This window comes from Microcebus murinus, chromosome 13, assembly GCF_040939455.1.
Source record: "Microcebus murinus isolate Inina chromosome 13, M.murinus_Inina_mat1.0, whole genome shotgun sequence".
Lineage (NCBI taxonomy): Eukaryota > Metazoa > Chordata > Mammalia > Primates > Cheirogaleidae > Microcebus > Microcebus murinus.
Genome location: NC_134116.1, coordinates 9,358,495 through 9,380,417, shown reverse-complemented (window position 1 = coordinate 9,380,417; position 21,923 = coordinate 9,358,495). Strand labels below are relative to the sequence as shown.

Here is a 21,923-nt window from a genome sequence, read left to right as displayed (position 1 = left end):
CCATATTACAATAGTTAAAATGAATCACTTTATTTGAATGACCCCTAAGGGTCTCTACGTGAATCATAGACATTTTTGTTATCTTTGCAATTATCATATTTATTAAGAATTCAATTAACTTTCATTGTTAAAACTTACCTATAATGAATGCAGACAAATAATCTATTTTCTTGCCTGATTTTTATTAACTCTCATTTTGTATAAAATGAATGAGTGTACAAATGCAGAGTCTCTGAAATATGAAAGATAAAAATATAATAGCAGCAAAGAAGTTAAAGCTGAAATGCACATACAATACCTAGCTGGACTTTTAAACACCACCACAGCCAATGTATTTCCATTGATTTCATTTCCAGAGAAAAGAATCAATTAATTGCGGAAACTTGAGAATAGTATGTTACAAAAACAGTGTTCAAAATGAGATTCTATCTCTAAGAACTTGCAGTGGGAACTGAGAATGTCACTTATTTTTCACATAATATAATGAATTATGTGTGTACCTAAGTTATTTCACCAAACGTGTACCAGCTCTCATCTGATGTTCCACAACTTTCTCCAAACATTGTTTAAAAGCCTCATTTCTCAGCTTAGTAAGTCCAATGCCTTCTACCAGATACTCTCGAATTCTATTAATATAAAAGTCAAACCCAGTGCCTCTAAAGATGGTTACAAGGCAAACCAGAACAAAAAGGCATGGTGAAAGCATTTGTGACTACTTCAGACTCCAGTGGGGAAGGTTCAGGAGCTTGGATGGTCAACAACTGATCAACCATCCTTTATTCTTTTCTCACTTTTCCCTTCTTTCCTCTTTTTTTCTCTTCTTTTGCACAGTTACTGTTAAGATAAAAATTCCTGCTATTTTCTTTTGCAGGTTATTTCCATGTTTGTTTGGTTTTTTTTTTTCCATTCTTTCTGACCAACTCACTTCCTGCCCAAGAATGGGAAAGGCTAAATGTAAATGACTGACTTATTCTTCAGCCAAGGCTCTTTCTTTTTCATCAGTCTTTGTCTGGCAGAGAATTATTCTTCCAGAAGATATGCAGTCTCCTTGAGTCTTCTCATTAACTTCTTCATTTTCAAGGTCTGAACTTAATGAATCTCAAGGAAAACTTGGTGAAATAATGTAGGAGCCGTACCATATTGACATAATTTTTATGTTTGGGTAAGACTTATTCGAGAATGATAGAAGGGTGTGAAGTGACTAAAGGGTGGGGAGTGTGAACAGCATGAAGACTGTGGCCAAAGGAAGGGTTCACGTCCCAGGCAGGACATGGCGGGATGGCGTGCGAGTTCATCACACTTCTCAGAATGGAGCAAAATTAAGAACTTACAAACTGTTTATTTCTGAAAGCTTCCATTTAATGTTTTCAGACTGTGGTTGATCTTGGAGAAGTTAAACCTTGGAAAGTGAAACTTCAGATAAAAGAGGACTACTGTACTTTTTAAATTATTTATTTCAGGATATTGTGGGGGTACAGACAGGACTGCTGTATTTATAGCTCTCTATTCTGCCACACACATGTATGTTGACCTTTGTTTATCAATAGAATCTACATCCCTAAAGAGATTAGTTAATTCATAAATTGTTTTATTAACCTAAACCTTCTTTTTAACATAAAGTTCTTTAAATCTGTTTTATGTCATATGTCCTTAACTGCTAAATGGTTTTTAAAGGATCCTTCAGAATTAAGTGAATTAAGTATGATTAACAACATTTTAATTCTTATTATAAAATGTTCAGACCATAAACTTTGAAGGAAAACTGTGCAACCCGATATATATAATTTCCAATGTGCAAACTTGTGCGCTTATGCACTGCATAATTATTTCATTCTTATTTTAGTTGTGATATGTAATTTGAAAAATTCAGATTAAACAGTTGACTTAGTTCATCACAAAAGGTCGACACACATGCTCTATTATCCTGTTATCTTTACCCACGCTAGGGATCACAGTTTCATTTTACCAAGATATCTCAGTAAATAGTCCTTGCAGTGTTGATTCTGAATCTCCGTTTTACAGTATTAGATCTTTATTATAAATCTAAAGAAAAAAGTTCTATTGAAAATAGCAATTTGAAGATACTATGTATGATCAAGTTAGAAGATTAAACTTAAACTACTTGGAGAGGAAAAAGGAAATTTGTGAAAATATTTTAAAGTATAGGCAAGTTAGGGAAGACTAAAGTATTACACATGCATTTCAAGGATCTCTTTAACATACAAAATATGTTGAAACAATAAATCTGTATAATAGAACACAATCACCTTTTGTTCTACATAAATTTTGTTCTACATATGTTCAATAAACTTTGTTCTGCATAATCATGCCAATTTTCTCATTAAAGAACTTGAAATGATGGCTTAGACAATCAAGAGTGATTGTAATCAGTGAAATTAAGATAATCATATCAGCACAAAACAGAGGATGCCTCCCAAACTTCTCTCTCTCTCTCTCTCACACACACACACAGGTACACACACTCACACACACTCACTCACTTAATTATGCTCTAAAATACCATATATGTTTGGGCTTTTGTGGTTAGGAGACTATCTTTGAAGCTTTCTTCCATCACTGTCCTTTGTCACCTCCGGTTGGAGCTGCAGATGGAACATCCATTTCCGCCTCTTCTGCAGGGTATTAATAGTTCTACCTGATAGTTCTATCACCTGGCTTACCTGTCCTACCATTTTACATTTTCTTCCACTTCTGTATCTCATTGCTTCCCTGATGTCATCTCAGTCCCTTAATTCTGTAGGGACATCACTTGTCTGTTTTCTTTCTTACTCTTTAATCCCTTAAGCTTCTAACCAGCCACCTATCTTGACTGTCAAATATAGTGTAGACTACAGCTTCTAATGTAATAAATGCTTCGAAGTTGCTAAGTCTTTTTGATCCAATACAAAATGAAAACCATTATCTCTTTGTTGGTTTGGGGCTTAAACATTTTTATTAACATATAGAAACTCTGGATACATTTTCATTATCAATTCTTTTTTCATAAGCTTGGGTACATGATTATAGTCTAAAACTATTTTGATACATTTTCATTACCAGTTCTTTTTTCATAAGCTTGAGTACATGATTATAGTCTAAAACTATTTTTTGATGACTTGAAAATGCAAGTTGCTAGTCCACTACAAAAATGAAACTTCTCATAACTTCAGGAGCTAAACTTCAAATGTAGCAGACAAAAATTTGAAACAATGATGAACAACATATGAGCAGAAATTCTGAACATTGTTTCCTTATAATGAAGTGGTGTTTGTGAGACTTGACTATAGATAGAGAATTTAAAATCCAGGAATAATGAGATAAGGCTATTTAACTAATGAGGCTGGATAATAGGCTAATTTAGAAATAAATCAATCAATTTGTAACAATATGTTTTGAATACTTGGGTAGGCAAGGGGGTGCATTGTGTTAGATTCTCTTGCAAGTCCTTCCCAAAGTACCCATTCCCTCCACCTATTGATTTGCATGAATTCCCTCAAGGGGATGTGGTACCCAAAATGCCAATGCACAGTCACCAAAGTTAGGGGAGTGCTTCAGAGCAGAAAGAACATTGAGAATCATAGGAAATTTTATTTCATGTCATGGCCTTAATTAAGTTGTGGTTGGTTTAATAAGTTTAATGTAAAAAAGACATTTAAATATAACTAGATATTTAAATGATTTCCCAAAGGAAATCCTAAATAAAATAATATTAATACTGTTTATTTATTTTGCTTAAGTTCCTATTTTAAAGTTGGCAGTGCATCTCAGATTTATGCAACAATTTGCCTCCAGCACTTTTTTGGGTAACAAACATCAGTGTGGTCAAATGTCATCTCATTTCACTGTTGTGTCAATAACAAATTAATATTTTACCAATGTTCTCAGAAAAGTACAAAACTTTTCTTGGAATTATTTTGTTTAAGAAAACACTTTAAAAAATAATATCATAGTCCCACAAGACACATTCTGAAATATATAGGGGTTGAGTTTCAAGTTAAGTATGTTAGTTCTTCAAATTGGTAAGGATCACACCCCAATAGCTACTATCCTGTGATGTAACCAAGCATTTTTATGTGTTCTAAGTCACCATTGTCTCCTGTTTCTAAAATTATCATTCTTATTGTAGTTGTAGGTTTTGATTAGTTTTAACATGGCAACAGAGTAACAAATTATTATTCATATGAGCTTTCCAATTTGCACTTTTATGTGTCCCAATTAGAGTCAATCTTCAAGGTTTATACCATCTAGACTTTTAAGGCACTGGCAAAAGTTTAGTTTTTTTTTAAACATATTTTCAGATAATTATTTAGCAGAGTAGGTACTTATGTGACTTAAATGTGAGACTTATGAAAGTGTCTCAAATCTACTTCATTTATTTTTTACAGAAAGGATCTATTTTGTGAGTTGTCTGCCAGATTTTTGCCTATTAGATTGTATTTTAAATAATGGAAGGACCCCCCCCCAAAAAAAAAGCAGGGTGGTCTGAGTAATCTAAACAGAGTAGAGGAGAATATGGAGGTGGAGAGAGAGAAAAAAATTTGTAGTACAAATAATCATTCCCTGGCACAAATCATTTGTTCCTTTGCATTTTTTCCTACTGTTTACTTGTAAGATAAAGATTTATTTCATGGTGAGTCCAAAGGGATGGAGGATGTACGTATTCCGTAATCATTGTCATTTGCTTAGTCACTCCAATTTCTAGGTAAAGCAATCCTTTTGGGTTTGAAGTGAGGTGGCTTTTGCAGCCCACACTAATACTAGTCATATTTCTGAACTTTTCTGAACTGTCATATTTCTGAACTTTTGGGAAATCATACTCTATATTGGATAAGACCTTGCTCGAGAGGTTGACTAGGTGACAGCACAAGAAGTGCCCCTTTCACGACAAAAGCAGATTTATTTTTAATGTCTCTAAATTGATTGAAAGGTAACAACAACATTCAGATAACAACATTTTCAAATCTCCCTGAATCCTCACTCATTTTACCCTGGCCTCTGAATTTTTGACTCACTTTTTACATTTAGTTATGAACTTTAGGGAAAGAACATCATGAATCAAATGTAAATGTTCAATACATATATTTGAGCTAAATCAGACTTAGGCACTAGGAAAGGATTGTTCTTTAGTTCCCACTCTTTACAGAATGATCTTCAACATGCACACCTTATAGTTCATCGCTTTTTCATGAAACTAATGTCCTCAGCACATCTGAAACTAACTGATGTTTTTCAGATTCAACAGCATAACCTAGTTGGTGCACATAATACTGGATTTTAAAAAATGTTTGTGGTATAAACTGAAAATCGATTAATTAAAATGAAGCATTTACCATGAAAGGACATTAAATACTGTTGATTTTGCCTTTGCAGGGCAGTTCTTTCAAATGAAGGCCTAACACAGGTAGATTTTTCTGGCAGCTTCTGTGGTCACAAGCAGCCTCATGAAGGAACGGGCTCCCTCGATTTTGTTGGATGCGGAAGCCTCTGGCAAATATTGAAATTGGAATTGATAATTTCCTAAGGGGAGCATTTATCTCTCTTTTTCTTAATGTGTCACATGGTACATACTTTCTACATGAGCTTCTCTGGGGATAACAGTTATAAATGCTTAATGGGGCATATGTCTGACTATAAAAAGAAAAATGTGCTTATTAATGAAATGCAGAAAGAAAGGAAGTGGTTGAAATAGGAACCTGGGAAATAACAGGGTCAATTTACATTTATGAGCATGTGGCTTATTTGAGTTGAAACCCTCAGCGCTGCTGCCCAGGGTTGACAGAACTGAAACTAGCTCCAGCTCTACTGAGTTGTCTGAGGGGATCAGAAACTATACCTATGAATCAGAACTATTCTCACTGATCATTCTTGGGGCTCAATGTACATATATTCCAAATGAATATTATCCCCCAAAGTTGTTTTCTTCATACCTCAGAATTACTGAAAAAATATAAATAGGATTTATGTGAATAAAATTTTAGATTTTCTATAAAGATAGTTTGATAAAACATAACTAGGATCAGGTGTATATGGCTTAAGAAGTTTATAAAGTTTAAGGACATCACTGTCGGGGAATTGTGGCTTCTTATGGTGGTAAAAGACATCTACAATAAAACTCATCATTTTAATTATTTCAAAGTGTTATTTAACATTTCACCATGTTGTGCACCCATCACCACCAGCCAGTTCCAGGACATTTGCATCACCCCCAATGGCAACTCTGTCCCCATTAATAAGTCACTCACCATCTTTCCCATTTCCTCTAGCTCCTGGCAACTATGAATCTGCTTTGTGTCTTCATGAATTTTCCTATTCTTGATGTTTTATATAAATGAAATCATACAATATATGACCTTTGTGTAGGGTTTGTTTCATTTAGCATAATGTTTTTTAAGGTTTATTCACATTGTAACATACACAAATACTTCATTCTTATAATAATATTCCACTGAATAGATATATATAAAAAAAACTTTGCTTATCCATTGATCAGTGGATGTACAAATTGTTTCTACCTTTTGGCTGTCACGAATACTGCTGCTGTGAACATTCATGTATAAGTATTTGTTTGACTACCTGTTTTTAATTCTTTGAGATTAATAGCTAAGGGTAGGATTTCTGACTCATGTGGTAATTGTATTTTTAAAAATTTAAAGAACCACTTAACTTCTTTTCACAGGGACAAAATCATTTTTCATTCCCTCCTGCAGTGTATGAAGGTTCCAGTTTCTCCATACTCTCACCAACACTTGTTAACTTTCTTTTTTAAAATTTTATCTATTATGATCATCCTAGTGGGAGTGGATTGGTACTTCATTGTGGTTTTGATTTTCATTTTCCTAATGATTAATGCCATTGAGCATCTTTCATGTGCTTGTGGGTCATTTGTATGTCTTCTTTGGAGAAATGTCTATTCAAGTACTTCATCTGTTTTCGTTTGACTTTTTGTTTTTCAGTGTTAATAATTCTTTATATATATCAATTTGTATGTTTTTACTTGTAGTTTCTGACTTATAATACCTTAAACTTCATTTACAGAGGGACATGAATTGCTATTAAAATATATTAAAACTCATATTAATCTACTCTTGTGCAAGCATTTTTCTTAATTTGTATCTAACATAAAAAATGGACAAAACAATTTATTAATAGATAGTTTAATAAGATAATATATTCTTCTCATTTTTATCAGGGAAGCAGAGTTATGAAATTCTTACCACTAGTTTTTAAGATTTTTTTTTTAAATTAGCTTTTTAAACAAAGATTTAAAATAGATTTTTAAACATTTCTTCCCATGAGAAATGATGTATCTTGATTTTATTTTGTTAATATTTATGAGTCATAACTTTAAGATAAACTTATATTTTATAATAAATGAAGAAACAATAGCCTTTTGGAATATTTTTTCATTTTATATAACCTTGGTAATTTAATCTTTAGCAAAAAAATTATGATTTCACATAATGTTTGCTACTTTTTCTTCTTCTCAATGGTAGATAAATATTATTAGAGTTTCTTTTGTCATTTTTTAAGTTCAAATGTTTGGGACTTTTGAACTTACAGAGGACCACTGAAAATCTGTCCTTCATAGAAGCAATAAGAAAAGTGCCACAAAACTGTCAAAATCAACTTTTTCAAAATTCTGGAGATTAATCAAAGGCTTGCAGTAATCTGAGGAGCATTGATTCAGTAATAACAGTTGAATCTCAGTAAGAACAGTGGGCTTTGTGGTATTTTGACTTACTGAGTTTCAGCCTCTTCTCTCTAGCTCTGTAGTTGCCTTGCAATCATGGCAGCTGTGCAAACCAGGAGCCTAGGAGCCACTGGAGGGTGCAGAATAGGTTTAGAGTTCCCACAAAAGCCCCATTTTTAGAGAATTAGAATTCTTTGAAATATCTGGGAGTTCAATGGAAACTCACACTCACAAGACTTGTTTTTATTTGAACTGATTCAGAATAAGCTCACTACAAAACTTTTTCCTGGGCCATTTGTGGGAAACAACCAGCAGAAATTATTTAGCATCATGACAATTGGGACAATCAAAAAGCTAACCAATTATTGAATATGGATTCTTTTCCCAAGTGTATGTCTTTGTCTGCTTCGGCAAAGATCAGGTGGCTATGTGAGGATGGATTCATATCTGTGTTCTCTGTTCTGATTGTAGATCTAAGTCTCTGTTTTTCTGCCAATACCATGATGTTTTGCTCACTACAGCCTTGTAATATAGCTTGAAGTCTGGTAAAGTGTTGTGTCTCAATTTGTTTGTATTATGTAAGATTTCACTAGCTATTTGGGATCTTTTCTGCTCCATATGAAGTGTAGAACTATTTTGTCAAGGACTTCAAAAAATAGCCTTGATATTTTAATGGGGATTGCATTGAATCTATAAACCGTTTTGGACATTATAGACATTTTAACAATATTGATTCTGCTGATCCATGAGCATGATATGTTTTTCCATCTGTTGACATCTTCTGAAATTTCTTTCCTTAGTGTCTCATAGTTCACTCTATAGAGGTCTTTCACCTCCTTAGTTAAATATATTCCTATGTATTATCTGTAGAAGGCTGAAACAGGATCTGCACCTTTCACCTCTCACAAAATTTAATTCATGATGGATAACTGACTTAAATCTAAGACATGAAACTGTAAGAATTCTAGAAGAAAATATTGGAGAAACTTTTATAGATATTGGCCTAGGCAAAGAATTTATGAAGAAGATCTCAAAATCAATCACAGCAACAACAACAATAAATTGGACCTGATCAAATTAAAAAGCTTCTACACAGCCAAGGAAACTATCACAAGAGCAAACAGACGACCTACAGAATGGAAGAAAATATTTACATTGTTACACATCCAATAAAGGGCTTATAACTAGAATCTATATAGAACTCAGGAAAATCAGCAAGAAAAAATCAAACAACCCTATCAAAAAGTGAGCAAAGGACATGAACAGAAAAATTTCAAAAGAAGATAGACTAATGGCCCACAAACATATGAAAAAATGCTCAACATCTCTAATCATCAGGGAAGGATGGGTATATACAAACACAACTGGTAAGACATGCAACGTTTGGGGGATGGACACGCTTTAAGCTCTTACTCGAGGGGGGAGAGGGGCATGGGAAATATATGTAACTTTAACACTTGTACCCCCATAATATGCTAAAATTAAAAAAAAAAAAAAAACAACCAAAACCACAGTGAGGCATCACTTAACTCCAGTGAGAATGGCTTTTATCAAAAAGTTCCAAAATGATAAATATTGGCATGGATGAGGAGAGATAGGAACACTCATACACTGCTGGTGGGACTGCAAACTAGTACAACCTCTGTGGAAAGTAATATGGAACTACCTCAAAGAGATACAAGTAGAACTACCATTTGATACAGCAATCCCATTACTGGGCATATGTAGATGCCCAAATGAACAAAAGACATTCTGTAGAAAAGACACCTGTACTCGAATGCTTATAGCAGCACAATTTACAATTGCAAAGATGTGGAAACAACCCAAGTGCCCATCAATACATGAGTGGATTAATAAAATATGGTATATGTATATCATGGAGTTCTACTCAGCCACAAAAATCAATGATGATCTAGCATATCTTATATTATCCTGGATAGAGTTGGAGCCCATTCTATTAAGTGAAGTATCCCAAGAATGGAAAAACAAGCACCCATGTACTCACCATCAAATTGGGATTAACTGATCAACACAAGTGAACATATAGTAATAGCATTCATTGGGTGTTGTGCAGGTGGGAGGGGGGAAGAGGAAATGGGCATATTCACAACTAATGGGTGTGGTGCAAACTGTCTGGGGAAGGGACACACTTGAAGCTCTGACTCAGGTGGGGCAAAGGCAATGTAAGTAACCTAAACATTTGTACCCCTGAAATATGCTAAAAAAAAGAGAGAATATAAAAATAATAATAATAAAATATAAAAAATATCTACTCCAAATAGGAAAAAAAGAGAGATAAAAGAAATAAAGAGAACAATTAATAAACAAAATCAGTAAAATCAAAACTTGGTTCTTTGAAAAGATCAACACAATTGAAAAACTTTTAGCTAAACTGACTCCCCCCAAAAACCCCAAACCCTCAAATTACTAAAATTCAGAATTAAAGGGGATACAGCAGTTCCCTCTTATGATTTTGCTTTCCATGGTTTCAGTTACCTATGGTTAACCTAGTCCAAAATTATTAAATGGAAAATTCCAGAAATAATTCATAAATTTTAAATTTTATACCAATCCGAATAGTGAAATAGTGAAAACTCGTGACATTCTGCTTTGTCCCACCTGTATTGTGAGTCTTCCCCCGTACAGCATATATGCTGTCTACACCACCTGCATGTTAGTCATCGACATAGTCTGCTCTTAACATAAACCACTGACATTGTCATGGCTTAATGACCCAGGGCCATCCAGAGCAGATGATTCTTTTTCTGACATACCCTCAAAAGATCTATGGTAGCTTAACACTCTGTCACCGTGTATGTCATCTCAACATGTGGGCATTTTATTGTCTTACATCATTACAAGAAGAAGGGTAAGAACAGTACAATAAGGTATTTTGAGAGAGGAAGAAAGACCACATTCACATAATTTTTATTACAGTATATTGCTCTATTATTAGTTATTTTTTTAATCTCTTACAGTACTTAATTTTCAAATTAAACTTTATCATGGGTACATATGTATAGGAAAAAACATAGCCTATATAGAGTTTGGTTCTATCTGCAGTTTCTGGTATCCACAGGGGGTTTTGGACCTTATCCCCTGTCTGTACATCATTACAGCCAAATTTACAGAAGTAAAATGGATTTAAATGTAATACTATTAAAATTGTGTGCCAAAAAATTAGATAATCCACATGACATGGAGAAATTCCTAGAAAGACAAAAATTGCCAACAGTGAATCAAGATAAAAATAGAAAACCATAATAGGATTTTAACAAGTAAAGAGATTGAATTAATAAAATCTTCCCACAAAGGAAATTCCAGGCACAGATGGCTTCATGGAGGAATTCTTCCAAATGATTAAAGAAAAATTAATACCAATTTTCATAAATGCTTTCATAAATTTAACAGAAGGGAATACAGCCAAAAACATTCTATGAGGCCAGTATTACCCCAATACCAAAACCAGACAAAGGCATCAAAAACAAGAAAAAGACCAACATCTCTTATGAATATAGATGCAAAAATTCCCAGCAAAATGCTAGAGCAATGAAACCAGTAATACATAAGAAGGATTATATATCATGACCAGATGAGTTTTATTCCAGGAATGCTAGATTGTTTCTATATATGAAAAATCATTTAAAAATATAGCATATTAGTAGAATAAAGAATAAAAATCACATTATCATCTCAATAGATGAAGGAATGGCCTTTAAAAACATGAAATTCTTTCTTAATAAACATAATATATAAAAATAGTGAGAAAATAGTTCAGCTTCATATAGGGTATCTACCAAAACCCACAGCTAACATACTTAATGGTGAAACACTGAAAGATTTCATATTACATAAGGATTAAGACAAACATATACTAAAGGTTCTAGCCAGGGAACTTGGTAAAGGAAGAGTTCCTTTTAGGGCATGATGAAAATGTACTTAAGATTATACAAATCTGTGATTCCATTGAAAACCAGTGAATGATAAATTTTACGTTATATGAATTATATACCTGTCAAGCTATTATTATAAATGCATGGCAACAATTATCTTCTATTACAAAAACTTTACATTTATTTATTCAAATCTGTACCGTTTTCTGGGATTTTTTTTTCCCATTGTTTTTTTTTTAATACATTTTCTGCATTTTTCTATTTTCTCTGTATTTTAACTTTCTACAAAAACATTGCTTGTCTTCATTACTAGGGAAAAGTTTTAAAAATTTATACCTAGGATGCATATGAAACAAAATGTGTAGTACATTATTTACTCCCCATTGGAATCCACTCTGGCAATCATGTGCTGTGTACGAGTCTTCCAAGCCTAATAGTTCAGAACATGAAATCTGAATAAGATTTCCTGAATTCGAATTCGGTTCTACCATCCACCAACTGTGTGACCTTGGGCAACTTACTGCCATTAGTTTCTCCACTTGTAGAATGAGGCTAATACAATGTCTTATTACTGGGGAAACAAAGAAGGTAGTTGTGACATACCAAGGAAGAGGGTACCTGCGACCAGCTCAGACTCACCTGAGAACCCCGGAGTGCTGTACTCATGAATGTGAGCAAACCTGAAGTGGATGGGACCTGGGCTCGGTCTCAGGTCAGCTCAGATCGTGACTGGAACGACGTTGCCTCTTCTTTCCCTTGTTACTGGCCAAATGATAGGGTTATAATAACTCCAGCCAACATGCACAAAAACTGAAACCCTGACACCACGCCTGGCCCTCTGGGGTCTCCTTTTCCAGGAGGGTGGCTGACAGCATTCTTGCATGTCCCCTCAGTGCAGGTGGACCCAACCACTGATGGCATGACTGAGCTGCTGGCCTGAATAAAGATTTCAGGCAGAGCCTCACTGGATCTTCGAGAGCCTACTTAAAACGTTTTATCATGAATCACTCGTTGCTAGACTGGGAGGGGAACAAGCTAAACAGTCCTTTGGACACTGATTTATGCAGCTACCTCCTCTTCCCCATGTTATAATCAAGAAACATGTGGATTGATGGGCACATCCTTGGCTGACCAAATTTAAGAATCTGGTGACAGAACCCAGGCATTTGTATTTAGATACAAACTGAAGCCTAAAGGCCGCCTGTGTGATTGACCTATGTCAGGGAGGTCCTGGGCAATACCTGTTTGTTGAGAATACACTGTGTGTTCTGAGGGATCCTGTGGAGCACGTGGCCATGGGGACCAGATTCTCAATGGCAAAGTAATGGGGAGGATCTTCCATTGGTTCTTGGCTTTGCCACTCACTTACGTTGTCACTCCAAATGAGGCGTTCAGCGGCAATCTTCTGAGATTGTAAAATCCTAGCAGTTTTTCTCAAAAATGTCTTTAGGGGACCATATGTGCCAGAATCCCCTGAAATGTTTTTTACACAATTCATGATTTTAAACCCCACAACAAAACTACTGAATCAGAATAACAGGAGGTAGGATTAGGGCTTGATTCTAACGGGGCTAGAAATAGCTCCCAAGGGTGCAAAAGCTGGTTCTTGGGGGAGAAAAATCTTAGATGAAATGATGGTTTGTTATTCTCCATAGGGCCACAGTCTGTAAGCAGATATCGAGAATGTCTGTGGAATTGCAGTTTTATGGGGCATAGGGGAGACAATGGTAAAAAATAAATTGAGAAGTCCTGAACTAGGAAAATCTACTTAAATAAAATCTTGAAGTTATTCTTATACATGATAAAATTTGAGCTGTACTTAGGGAAATAAATCTGCATTTCGGCACCATTGCTGTGCAAATAGACATATCTGTAGTGTCGATAACATAATTTTTATATTCTTGCTTTCTGCTTCCCTTCTTGATTGACATATTAAAGAGATAAGATAAAATTTTTAAAGGATTTCTTAGAGGGCTATCAACCATATGGAAATTCTCACATATACATTTTTAGATATATTGAGATTTCCATTATCATTTCAAGAGGGAAAAATGACACTGGCTTGGTTTTTTTTTTTTTTTTCATTGTATAACTTTTTTAATTTAGAAATAAAAGCAAACTTACAGAAAAGCTTCTCAGATAATGCAAAGAACTCTCATATGCCAGCTAACCAGGGCTACCAATTTCTAACATTTTATCCCATGTGATTTGTCCTTCCCTCTCTCTAGAAAAGGCCTTTTACTTTTCTCACTTCTTTTTTATTTTTTTAATAAGATGGTTTGAAGGAAAATGACTTTCTCAAGGCTTAAGGCTGGAAAAAAATGTAGAACCCAGTTATGTTTTGCTTTACTTTTCCTTTCCTCTTGATTTTACACGTACCATCTTTGTGAATGTAAGAGGCACATCATGTAGACTGTGTGACAGGTAGAGATTGCTGTGCCATCTGATGTCCACACCAGCTGATCCGATCTCCAAAGAACTGACAGGTACATGATAGCAATACCGTATCTCGAAACATCAATGCACCCTGATTATCAGGCGGACTGTTGTGTTTGGTCATTTTTGGTGATGAGGGGGGGAGCCGCTGCATAGTCTGTTAAAGCCCCTTAGCAAAACTTTAAGATGTATTTTGGTCCATATTTTTACCCCAGTAGCTGAAGATTTAGAGACTCGGTGTTTCTTTTTAAATATCAAATCATGCCCCACACACAGACATCTTGATGGAGTTCTGCTGCAGCTTGAGGAAGAAGCCACAAATATGCGATAAATTCTGAATCCACTCCAAGCAGTAACACTATAAAAGGAAAACAAAGTTTCATTATTCTATTTGGTCCCCAGATGGCTGTTTTTTCTTTAGACTGCTTCCTTGCAGATTTTCTCATAACAGAAAGACTCAGAGTGGTGGTGCTGTTTCACTTGACTGACAAACCCAACTGTGTGGTCACAAGGTTGCTATGAACCCATTCCTTTCTGAAGAAAGTATTTTAATCTAAATTTAGGCAAATTTCCACCAAATGAGTAATTTTGACGCCATTCAAATGGATCTCGATTTCTGTTTGGACTTTGAAATTTCACCGCCTCGATGCTGTTTAGGGTTTAGAACACAATACTTGGAATCTGGTGCTGTGCTTGAGTTCCACATCCACTCATGCCACCTGTGCCATTGGAGAACTAACTGCCTGGTGTATCAGAGCCTCAGTTTTCTGATTAGTAAAACAGTGACAGTTACAGTATCTGTATTGTAGAGATGTATAGAGAATAGGGAGAAAGTAATTTTAATGCATAAAGTACTTAGAACAGTGTTAGATCCTAAGTACTTAGGAAAGTGTTCAGCATCTGTTTGTTAGTTTTATAAAGATGTCTCTCCTCCTTTTTTCAAAATTCTTGTTATAAGCTAATTATTGTACAAGGGACATTTTCTTTATTGTACCTTAATATTTAGGTTCCTTAGCCTGTCCAGTATTTAACCCATAGCAGAGTCATCAAATTTAGCACACACTATCATTTGTATATGCAAAGAATATGCTACTTCTCTATTTTGTCAGTAGTTGATTTTGTCTTCATTCTTGAGGCCTCACCCATGAGGGACAAGCCAGTTACTATCCAGTTTGTGGTTGTAATATAGTTCAGTCTGATCATGTAAACAGCCCTCTCAGAAAATAATCCTTCTATGTAGGAAAAACAAGACACCCAGATTGCCCACATACCTCTTCTTTCTGGGTTGTTGTCTGGCTGGGTGGAGGAGGGAGGTGGCTCACTCACATGTTCCTCGGTGACAGGAAGTACCCTGGGTGCAGTGCCTCTCTCATTCCTGGACATCGCTGGGCGGTGTTCCTTACCTATCTCATGGCTGCTGACTGCAGAGTGCCGAAGCTTACCCAACCTAGCTCAGGGGAGACGACTTAAAATTTCAGAAATTTTATGAGTTGGTTGTGAAACAGTTAAATAATGTCTATATTAAAAATTAAATGATCTAAACTTACAATGCAGTAGATTGTATTAAAAACAAGGTAATAAATATTTACTTTCTCCATGCTCAGAATTTTCCTTTGCTTTATACATTTTCCCCTTCCTCCTACTTTTCCTGTATGATAAATTTTACACTCAACCTTCAGGTTAATATTGCTAAATTGGTGTTGCTTATATTCTACACTTAAATTTAACATTTAGTAATAAAGTTTTGAGAAAAATTAGAATAAACTTTAAAATATGGATTCTATGTTATATTCTTACGGGATTTTATTACTCATAGTAATTATAAATAATTTAGTGATCCTTAACAAGTGCCCAGAGGTATGGTGGATATACTGAAGATGTTGTCTCATTCAATTCTCACAATATCCCCAGGAAGTGAGTCCAATAGTTGTCAGTTGTTTCATTAAATAATAAATGGTTCTGGGAAAACTGGATAGCCACTTGTAGAAAGCTAACGCAGAATCTACACCTTTCACCTCTCACAAAAATCAACTCACACTGGATAACAGACTTAAACCTAAGGTATGAAACTATTAGAATTCTAGAGGAAAGTGTTGGAAACACTCTCCTAGACATTGGCCTAGGCAAAGAATTTATGAAGAAGACCCCAAAGGCAATCACAGCAGCAACAAAAATAAATAAATGGGACATGATCAAACTAAAAAGCTTCTGCACAGCCAAAGAAATAGTCATGAAAGTGAACAGACAACCTACAGAATGAGAGAAAAATTTTGCATCCTACGCATCTGATAAGGGGCTGATAACTAGAATCTACTTAGAACTCATGAAAAACAGCAAGAAAAAATCAAACAATCCTATCAAGAAGTGGGCAAAGGACATGAACAGAATTTTTTCAAAAGAAGACAGTAGAATGGGCAACAAACATATGAAAAAATGCTCAACATTTCTAGTCATCAGGGAAATGCAAATCAAAACCACAATGAACTTATCACTTAACTCCAGTGAGAATGGCCTTTATCAAAATGTCCCCAAACAATAAATGCTGGTGTGGATGCAGAGAGATAGGAACACTCCTACACTGCTGGTGGGACTGCAAACTAGTTCAACCTCTGTGAAAAGCAATATGGAGATACCTTAAAGCTATACAAGTTGATCTACCATTTATCCAGCAATCCCATTGCTGGGCATCTACCCAAAAGATCTAATGACACTCTACAAAAAAGACACCTGCACTCGAATATTCATAGCAGCACAATTCACAATTGCAAAGCTGTGGAAACAACCCAAATGCCCATAAATCCATGAGTTGATTAATAAAATGTGGTATATGTATACCATGGAGTACTATTCAGCTCATATAGCACACCTTGTATTTTCCTGGTTAGAGCTGGAACCCATACTACTAAGTGAAGTTTCCCAAGAATGGAAAAACAAGCACCACATATACTCACCAGCAAACTGGAACTAACTGAGCAGCACCTAAGTGGACACATAGGTACTGCAGTAATAGGGTATTGGGCAGGTGGGAGGGGGAGGGGGCGGGTATATACATACATAATGAGTGAGATGTGCACCATCTGGGGGATGGTCACACTGGAAAGTCAGACTTCTTAGGAGAGGGGGGCAAAGGGCATTTTTTGAAACCTTAAAATTTGTAACCCCATAATATGCTGAAATAAAACAAACAAACAAACAACCTCCCCCCCCGAAAAAAAAGAAAACTGAGGTGTAAAGTTCAGTGGCTTTCCCAGGTATCATATCTAAATCTGTCTGACTCCAAAGCCTTTGAATATGAATCACTGATTTCTATTATGTATAATTCACTATATGTTCACATGGTGGATTCTACATAAAAATTTGACCACATTTTACTGATATTATACTCTAATATGTTTACTGGTATATTACTCTATTTCACACTATATTTGTAGTGTGATCACACATTTGCTAGTGCTTTGCAGAGTACACAGAAATATATAGACATAGTTAATTCAAGATAAATAATTTACTAAAAGAATAAATATTAGGATATAAGTGCCTCATAGTAGTTCTTAGAAACACAGTAAAAAACAAGAGAGGCAATGCCTCAACCTCCTAAACTTTTCTGATAAAGACTGAGAAAGAAGATAACCCACTAAGCAAATGAATACTACACATGCTCTTGGGGTACAAGTTATCCCACAAGTTTGCCACCTTTGACAATTTTTTGTAACAAACTACTGAACATTTGCAAAATCTAGGTTACAAAAAAGAATTAATTCCTTGATTGAAGGAAGAACAGCATCAAAGACAAGTCACTTGGTAAATGAAAAGATATGGGCACCTTCCTATTTAGAAACTTCGAACTTCTCTCTGGATTTGGACCAATGGTGCTTTGATTTAAGGAGAGTCTGCATAAACAGTAAAGTGGATGGGGTGGACTGACCTGTGTACAGGGGAAGTCCTGTCTCCTTCATCTCACCCACTGTCACCCCATCCAAGAGGGTGCCTTCTTAGAAGGAAACTTGGCAGGAGTAATGATGTTTGCCAAGGCTTGTAATTTCCTCCATGATGCTCAGGAAGATGGTAAGAGACCAGACATTGGAACACATAAAAGAATTATGGTGCCATGGTACCATAGAATTGTACCAAGAATTATAGTACCTTCAGGCAACATTTCAGATCACAGAGAAATTCAATAGAAAGACAGTATACCTCAGTGAGGCATGAGTTTGGACCTGAACCATTTTGTGCAGTTGTGTGTTACAAAGAAATAAAAGATTTTGGTATCAAGCTGATACTGGCTTTATAGAATGAGCTGGGGAGGATCCATCTTGATGTTTTAGAATGATTTCTACAGTATGAGTACCAGCTCTTTGTAAGTCTGATAAAATTTGTCTGAGAATCCATCTGATCCATATGTACTCAACACTAAATTAGAACTAATAAATCAACACTTACATGCACACATGGAAGTAAAATTCAAGGAAAATCAAGTAGGTGGGAGGGGGGAGGAGGGAATGGGTAAATTCACAGCTAATTGGTACAATTCACACTAACTGACTGAAAGACACACTTACAACTTTGACTCAAACTGTACAAAAGCACATTATGCTAAAACATGTATATTCCTGTTAAATTCTGAAATAAAAAAAAGTGATCCATGTAACCAAAAATATTTATACCCTCATAATATTTTGAAATAAAACAAAGAAGTTAAGGCTGGACTCGGTGGCTCACGCCTGTAATCCTAGCACTCTGGGAGGCCAAGGCGGGCGGATTGCTCAAGGTCAAGAGTTCAAAACCAGCCTGTTCGAGACCCCGTCTCTACTATAAAAAAATAAAAAAGAAATTAATTGGCCAACTAATATATAAATAAAAAATTAGCCAGGCATGGTGGTGCATGCCTGTAGTCCCAGCTACTCGGGAGGCTGAGGTAGGAGGATTGCTTGAGCCCAGGAGTGTGAGGTTGCTGTGAGCTAGGCTGATGCCACAGCACTCACTCTAGCCTGGGCAGTGAAGCGAGACTCTGTCTCAAAAAAAAAAAAAAAAAAAAAAGAAAAGAAAAGAAAAGAAAAGAAAGAAAAAAGAAAGAAGTTAATAAAAGTATCTGGTCAGTTTAGAAAATGACTTGGTTTTAGATATATCTTAGAAGCAGAGTGAACAACTGATCTAGTTTGCCTAGGGTTCAGGAAGTTCCCTAGACTTGGGACTTTGAATACTGAAAGTAGGAAAGTTCCAGGAAAATAAAAAAATAAAATAAAATATTAATAAAATAGTAACTATTGCTTTAATTATATATTTTTATCAAAATGCATTATTGACATTTTATTCAAATTATGATACTGCCAGCAGCAGTGAAAACCAATATAATGCAGTGAGAAGCGGATGAACCTTTCTGTGGGGCTCTTCTTACAGCTCCACTTTGAGTAGCTCTTCTTATAGCTCCACTTTGAGAATATAGCACAATCTCTTAATGCCCCGTGGCATTCCATGTACTTATGAAATCACCTTTGCTGTTCATATGAAAACAGGTCACTTTTTTATCTGTGAATTTATTCTGATGATTGATTTGTATTTCAATCTGTTTGACATTACTAATTTGGAGGTTCATGGCTATGTCCCAAAGTGCTTTGTGAGAATGGTAAAAACGTCTCCAGGGGCTGATGGCACCAACAAAAGGTTAATGTGCAAAAGTAAACTTTTACTGTCTTAAGCCAGCAGATCTTAATGAATTTAAAAAATGAGAATTCAGTGACCTAATGCCCACATAAGCCAAGTGAAGTATTGTTTTTCTTTTTGCTTTTTTTTTTTGTTCTACAAAGGATGCATAAACTAGACACTTTGAAACAATAAACGGTAAAACCCTGTTTCACTTTCTCATTAATTTGCATGTCTGTACTAAGTACTTATATTGCCAAACCATGGGATATGTCTGAATGTGAAGAGAAATGTTACCAATCACAAATACATAAAACAAGGTTGGAATGTGATTAATCCTTCTTCTTTGGCTTTCATGGCTGTTTGCATTTCAGAGCTTAATGAAAGCCTACAACTTTTGGTTCAGAATGCTTTGCTCTGACTCCATTCTCCCCTCCTGTTTTTTCAGTGCTTCGGCTCCTGAAGGAGGGGGCGGATCCTCATACGCTGGTTTCCTCAGGAGGCTCCTTACTCCATCTGGTAAGAACTGTGACAATCAGTGCAAGCCTGTGGCGACACCAGCAGAAGGAGAATAAATTACATGATCAAAACTCAGGAATAAAATGTACATCTAGCAGATGATCAGAAAAATGTTGTGTTTCTAATTAACAGGCTTAGCTAATGAGCTGCAACAATTATTAATTACTGCATTGAAGTTTGTAGATAGTGTTTAATAAATTGAGTTAAAGTTTCTGCCTTAAAGGAAACACTTTAAAAACTATTAATAATAGTATTCAACAAATAAGTAAAGTAATATTGTATCAGTTATACAGTGTGCGTGTATATGTGTGTGTGTGTGTGTGTGTGAAGAAAGAGAGAGAGAGACAGAGAGGAGTAGAAGGAGAAGGAGAAGAAAAAGAAAGAAGGAGGAAGGAGTGAGGGGCGAGGGGAAGAGGGACAGGCTATCACTTCTTCATTCATATATATATATATATATATATATGTATATATATATATATATATATATAGTATCTGACTTTTCATGAGTGCCTGCAAACCAGCAGTTGCTTTCTTGATCTTTGAAATAAAGTCAGAAAGCTACCATCTCTCTTCCCTGGATAAACAGCTTCCTCAGTCTTCTCCCAGGGCCCGTCCTTGCCTACTCTATACTTTGTTTCCCACACACAGCCAGGGCATGTCACTCCTATGTCCAAAATGCCCCCAACAACTTTCCTTCTTGCATGGGCAAACTCCAAAGTCCTGCCTATGGCCACATAGGGATCTGTCTCCAAGTCCCAGCCCACAGCCATCATGACCTCATGACCATGTCTCTGGCCACTCTGGTTACTCCCCTCCTGCTCTCTCTGCTCCACCCACACCAGCCACTTTGTTGCTCATGGTCCTGCTTCCCACCCAAGCTCTTGCTTGCTGGTTTTTCCACTTAGCACATGCCTCCTAGATACCCCTCTGGCTCCCTTGCTGACTTGCTTTGGTGCCTGTTCAAATAACAGAACAGCCCTCCCTCCTTGCCCTAGAGAATGTAGTAGCCCACCACTAACATGACACAATCAGCTCCATTTCCATCCCTTTGTCTGTTTTTCCCCATCTTTTGCAGCAAGATTGCATCAAAGAGGTTATAGGTTCACGGGACTAATTTCTCTTTCTTAGAATGTCAGCTCTATGAGACACGAGACTTGGCATATTTTCATAACTCTTGGATCTTTAATGCCCAGGAGAGCACCTGGAACTCAGACTGCCTAGTGTGCAGTAGATCTGTTGAGTAGATCAGTTAATTAATATCTGACACTGTGATTGATGTTGGGGATAAGAAGATGCAAAATACATATTCTGTGCTCACACTAAGTTTGATTTTCTAAGGGAGACAGAAAAATATGCCACTGATCACAGCAGACTAGAAGAGGGATGAGTAGGTGATAGTGATTGAAGGAACCAGTGAAGCTACTTGGCTGCCCTTGGTGATCAGTTATAAAGCCTCTCCTCACCCTTCTGGTCAGGTTTAATTACTCTTTTATCCAAGTTCTCATAATATATGATCCCTGCTTCTCTGTAGATCTTGTCACAGTGAATCATAATTAATGGATTGTTCCTTTTTCTCTCTATTAGACTGAAATTTTGAAAACTGTGACTGTGTTTGATGCTTTTATAGTCTTAGCAACTGTTGCCTAATAAATACTCAGTGCATAGTAAATGAATGAATGAAAGGGCTCTAAGCATATAAAGATCTCCTTGTATAATGAGAAGATAGTTATTTTAGGCCCAGGTAA

The 21,923-nt window shown here is 35.8% G+C and overlaps 1 protein-coding gene across 2 annotated transcripts in view; it reads left to right on the top strand.

Annotated features, from left to right (window-relative positions):
• The window catches only part of MYO16 (myosin XVI), a 610,163-nt gene that overhangs the window by 166,469 nt on the left and 421,771 nt on the right, over positions 1 to 21,923 (top strand). For both annotated transcript variants that reach the window (XM_012751938.3, XM_012751933.2), the window contains exon 3: positions 20,108 to 20,178. In XM_012751938.3, the coding sequence (XP_012607392.2) occupies positions 20,108 to 20,178 (71 nt within the window). The remainder of the gene's footprint in view (positions 1 to 20,107; positions 20,179 to 21,923) is intronic.